General features: G+C 31.7%; 1 protein-coding gene across 4 annotated transcripts in view; it reads left to right on the top strand.

Moving 5' to 3' along the window:
• Window positions 1-4,013: 4,013 nt before the first annotated feature.
• LOC147065949 (uncharacterized) overlaps window positions 4,014-6,000 on the top strand; it is a 42,044-nt gene continuing 40,057 nt past the window's right edge. For all 4 annotated transcript variants that reach the window (XR_015071670.1, XM_085956178.1, XM_085956177.1 and 1 more), the window contains exon 1: window positions 4,014-5,168. Coding sequence is in view for 3 of the 4 variants with exons in the window: in XM_085956178.1 (XP_085812304.1) it covers window positions 4,150-5,168 (1,019 nt within the window). In the remaining variant the exon portion in view is untranslated. The remainder of the gene's footprint in view (window positions 5,169-6,000) is intronic.

The following is a 6,000-nucleotide window of genomic DNA, read 5'->3' as shown; positions in this document are numbered from 1 at the left end:
GGGCCTCGAAACAGTTTAAACAGGTCATACAATTATTTAATTATAAAAACTCATTTCTCCCAGATCAAGTATAAAATATTACCCAAAACATAACAAAATCCCTGAAACTAACATCAAAAATTCCTATAACATAACCACAAAAACAGACACGTACACAAATATAAAGTACCAATATTAATATGTAATATCATCAGTATAATCTTCAATAATAATAAGATTGGGAATGTGCTATGTTTACTGGGTAAGTAGTTACTGGGAGGACCTCAAAATTAGTCAGTGCCTCAGACCTCCGAGTCCTTAATCCCGCCACCGTATAAAAGATAACAAAATAAAAATTCAATTTATAGGAGTGCTCTTTGTGTGATTTTTGTATAGTGACCCAATTTCACCCAAGCCACTTTGTTTAATTTTACTTTTTATATATTGTGTGTATAATATTACAAAATTAATTATAATTGGTTTACTTGAAAAGTCATCTAATGAGTAATGTTTAGTATCTAATATCTGCTGCAGTAAGCTGAATAATGTATTGAGTACACACATCATTGACCATACGAGAAGTAAGATAATACAGAGTCAACTAAGCGCGATATTCAAATTATAATTTTTGTCGAGAGCAAAGTGCAAGCATTTACGTTACGACACTGTGGTTGAATTATTGAGTGTTGACAGCGTAGAAATTTTCCTCCTCAATAAGGAAAATATTTTAACTGATTATTTTATGTACGTATGAAACTGTTATTATTTGACGGTAGGTATTCTACTGTTTGTCGTCTAGTATTTTTAATAAGTACTAGTTTAGGTTCGAAATGTTGAATAGACAGTTACAGCGTTCGAAATGGACTGGAACGCACCATATTGCATTTCTGCTCGTGAATTATTATGAAAATGTAATAAAATTAATGTACGTTAAGTATATACCTATATATTTTAAATTTTATACGAAACTTGTCGGAATCATAGTAAAAAAAATAATATTTATGACGTGACTTAAACCTTGATATTCGTCTGCGGCAACAATATTATGCCCTCATCTTGTATGCCATAATTTTAAAGACAGTTACTCAACTTGACCTTGATGTGGGTACGTACTTATATTTCTATATAATACACACAAATATTAAATAAATATATAAATATTTTCGGAAAATTATCGAGCGCTCCGGGTCGTAAAATCTTCCATTTCGAACGTTGAGACAGTATTAGATTAACAATGATAATTAAATAAACACGTGTTCTTTGAACAATCGAATAATGCATATTTTGTACATATATTGTCACGTTTTTATTGATATTATTAATTAATGTTATAATAAAATTCTCCCTCGGTTTTAGTGACATTCCGTGGGGGTAGGCCATGTGTGGCATCGGAGTGGCACACCATAAAGGGCGGTGAATAAAGGAACCAGGGAACTGAAATACCTAACGGGTGTGGAGAAGCAGGAAACCGATCTTGAGTGTGGAAGAATACAGGACACACTTATAAAAACGTGTCAAGAATACGTCATATGTCGAATACTGACAACTGCTTTCGGTTATGCATTGACGCCCATTTAATATTGGTGTATTTGAAGGTTGCAACACATACTATTGCACGTCCATAATGAGTGGTTAATTTTCGTAGGACACTCACACATTCAAAACTCTGCATCAAAATATAGTGTATTGGAATATAGCCTATCAGAATTCTATTTATTAATCTTATCTGTGGAAAGAACAAATGCACATATTACGTTTTAACTTTTAAACTGCTTAAGGGCGGCATTTTGTCTAGGGACATCACTGCTCGGCTAGTATTAGGTATAAACACTTTTAAACGATTATAATAATATACTACTTAGGTATGTAGTTTTACTCAGTATACCGACAGTCTTACAGGGTTATGAGTTAATGGTATATCTACATAATATAAACATCCATGTAGCTGGTACAATGGTGTTAAGTCTTTCACTATTTTTCCTTTATGGTATGTTTCTGTGTGGAATTTGTAACGTGGATGCTGAGAATGATGGTTATATATTATGGTTTACAACAAAAAAAAATATACTAGTTGCGGTTGCATCAGAAGAGGATAGGTATAGTGAAATATTACAAACATCAATTCTCTAACCGAAGTTCAGGGCCGAATTTGCGTTTGAAGAGGCCCTGGGCTAATAGGTACATTTCAGAGGGGCCTGAAAAAAACATTTTATTAAAAATGTATTTTTAAATATTACTCAAAAGTGGCAAAATCAATTATTATTATTAAAATTTCAGGTTTTATTGAAATTAAAGCAGGTGCACTAAACTTAATCGATTTTAGCCAATAGTGCCATCGAGAAAACTAACATAATAAATAATTACAAAATAAAAAGAACTTTTTATATAGGTACAACGTTTCTAAATTTTCTGTTGAATCATATAAACTTGACTTGACTAGCTTAAACGATCAAAAAAAAATGTACTTGATAGAAATAATACTGAAATGTCAATTTGACATTTCATATTGATTTCCATAGTAACGCACGTATATATTAATAATTTAGTTGCTAGGACCCCAGACCACTAGCAACCAATAATAGTGGATTGGATTACGGATTTCTTCCGAAATAACTTTTCATACAAAACAGAATTAACTGAAAATGAATTCAATTCTACTTAAAGATGGCTAAAAGTATTAAAAGAACGCATTGGGTTTGTGTTCTGATATATTATACCTATAAGTTTCAAATTTCTAGCTAGTCGGGAATTTAGTTGAAAATCGATTGCAAGATTTGTACTGGATAAACAACCACCGGACAAATAAACATACGACCTAATAAAAATGTTGTAATAAATAAATTTAATGATAAGTACCTACCTACATATTATTGTAATAAAAAAACAAAGCTGAAGCAATATGGACATAAAAAAAACTATGTGAAGAGATCTTCACCTCCGCAATAAGACGCCGCATATTTCTTAAAAGAATTATAATCGGCCATTTTTAACAAAATATTTTGTTCCTAGACGCTCATTGATTGGTTAAAGTGAAAGTTATCAGAAACATAAACCTAAAAACATTAGGTACTCTCCCCTTTAAGGAATAAATAGTTAAGTTATATCAACGTTTACTTAATTTTAGAAATTAAACGTCTTTACAAAATGATACAATTGTTAAGGGGGGACATGCTCAGCGTACGTCAAAATGGAGCTTTTATGCTATTTTCAAAGCATGATCCTGGACATTCCTTAAACGTTGTAGATAATCTATTTATATAATTTTGAAGCCTTATTATCCTTTATATTTATTTTAAACATTTGATGACTGCATAAATTATTTTTATTACATAAAATAGTATTCTTTTAAACCATTTTTTTTAATAATAAAATGCCTAATTCTTGTCAAATTTGAGATCACAGAGATTATCAATATAATTTTTTCTTGTAAATATTTCACTATAATATTGTCGACATAAATTTTACTAATGGTTTTATAAATGCTTTTAAAAATTAATAAATATAAAAAATCTTAACACCACTTCACATGGACGTACTTAACTATGACTATATTCTAAAACATTAGAGCGAGAGGTTTAAAAGTATACTATTTTATGTGATAAAAATACTTTATGCAATCATCAAAATGTTTAAAATAAATATAAAGGATAATAAGGCTTCAAAATTATGTAAATAGATTATCTACAACGTTTAAGGAATGTCAAGGATCATGCTTTGAAAATAGCATAAAAGCTTCATTTTGACGTACGCTGAGCATGTGGGCCGTTAATGGGGAGATTATTTCCAGCAGCCTGGCAATATTTGTAATATTTGCTAGTTGGTTCAGTTCAATGTTGTTGTGGCGACGTATTGATAAGATATCTGCCCACAGCTTGCGTACATATTGCTCGAAACTCGTTTCAGTAGAGTGGGACATTCTGGCATCGGTTTGTACACTGCGCGAAGTTTCGTGTTTTTATTCACATACTAACAAGTATGAAGTTGACATTATTATCCTATTTTTAACTTTATATTTTGAATTCTAAAAGTGAACTGAAGTGCGATTGACGTAGTGAACTGAAATAGTGATTGTGAATTGTAAAATACAATCGCGTGAAATGATTAATTAAATGATAAAGGTGAAGATATGGGTAGATATGTTAAAATGATTGTCAAGTGTTGTTGCTTATCATGAAAAAAATTTCAAATATGAAAGATAATAATTCTAGTGATACTGGTGAGATAAGAGAACAAGGTAGTTGTAGTGGTCGTGGGTTAATACACAAAAGACTTCAGCAGTTTGAAAGGAAGAGTGTTCAAAGTGCAACTTTAAAACCACCCTTAAAACCCAAACCTAAACTTGATTCAATCAATCGACCCAAGTCATACAAACGGGGTGATACTTTAAATACTACAATTAAAGCGGAGTTGGAAAATAAACTAAAGCACAGTGTATTAGAATTACATTTGCACACAGATGACAGACCAAAGTCAAAGCAAAATTCAGTAGTTACAACAAAATCTCATACTCAAAACATCTCCTCGAATAGTCATCAAATATCGACAGAAGAATTAGACAATATGAGGGTTATTAAGAATGATTCGTTTCTTGCAGCATTGACATCGAAAATGGTTGTAAGAAATGATAGCTTTACGTCATATTCCGAAGCTTCCGATAATACGTCTACAAATCATGACAGAGGTTCACTACACCAAACGAATGAACCAATAGAAGCTGTGTCATTTTTGTATAAGAACCGTGGACCGCAAAAAGAAAAACAATATGGTAAACATCACAAAAAATCACCAGTTTGTGTGGAAGAACCGGAAGAAGAGAATGTATACGCGTATATATCGGAGACTGATAACTATATCGTTGGAGCACCAATAATGGATATTACTAACTATTCCTTGCCATACGATGTGAACAATAACAGTGGAAATACCAAGGCAGATGACGGGAGGTTATCTGATAATTCTAGTCCAATTTATAATGAGATAGACGAAGACGACGATGAGCACATTTACCAAGTTGTAGGATTCCATATACCCAGTGAACATAATAAAAAAGAAGATGACTTTGGTTGGACTAATCTGAGAGACCCTAGTAGCATTGTGAGTGCTTATAATGAATGTTGCAAACAGCCGGATACAGACAGTGGGAGAAAAGTTGAGGGGTCTCCGGTGACGTCATTAGAGAAACATAAAAGGTATGTAATTAAAAAAGAAATAATAATTTAATTAGGTACATTATATTGTTTTATCGTTTAACCATATAGGTATGTAGGTACGTTATAGTTCAGTGACGGTGAACCTATGGCAGGCGAGATGATTTTGTATGGAATGCGAATGTTTTATTTTGAAGAGAAAACGTTTCCTACAATAATTTTAAAAAAATCAAAAAAAAATTATAAATGTATAGGTATAAAATATTAAAAAATAATGATGACATAGCCATGCGTATTTTATGAGGGTTTTAATATTATTTTTACTAATTATATTTACCAATCGATGCGCAAACGGAAACGACGAAATTCATGCATAAATGACAGGTTGCATTGTATAAAAAGTATCAGGCAGTTACTCTTCAAGAATAAGCATTACGTTTAATGTAAACATTTAATTACATTGGACGGTTCTTAGGCTTTATGCGTCATATAATATTATCGCACAGCCTTCATCAGGTGACGGGGAAGCCGCACTGCGAAAATCTGATTTTGATCGATTTATAATCCTTCAGACCAATCGGCCAATTTAAAATAAAAAGATTCAACCAACAAACCTGATGGAATTTATCGGAGGTCTATTTTACCTCAAACATAAACGCTAAACATGCAAAACCGTTCAGTGATATGGAATAGGTATAATATGAAAAAAGCGAGGTTAAAACGCTTCCATCATCTCTTGGAAATCACAAGGAAAAAATATTAATAATAAATAACAAAAGAAATGCCTTCGGCTGGAAAGACGGTAAATAATAGAACCTCAAGAACTCAAGTGTAATTTTTAAACTTTCTTAAAAACTATTTTTTCAATTTTTTC

Source organism: Rhyacophila brunnea, unplaced genomic scaffold (genome assembly GCF_057557595.1).
Source record: "Rhyacophila brunnea isolate RB1 unplaced genomic scaffold, BYU_Rbru_1.0 scaffold_5, whole genome shotgun sequence".
Taxonomy (NCBI): domain Eukaryota; kingdom Metazoa; phylum Arthropoda; class Insecta; order Trichoptera; family Rhyacophilidae; genus Rhyacophila; species Rhyacophila brunnea.
Note: the sequence above shows the minus strand (reverse complement) of the source record. Positions and strands in the feature narration are given on the sequence as shown.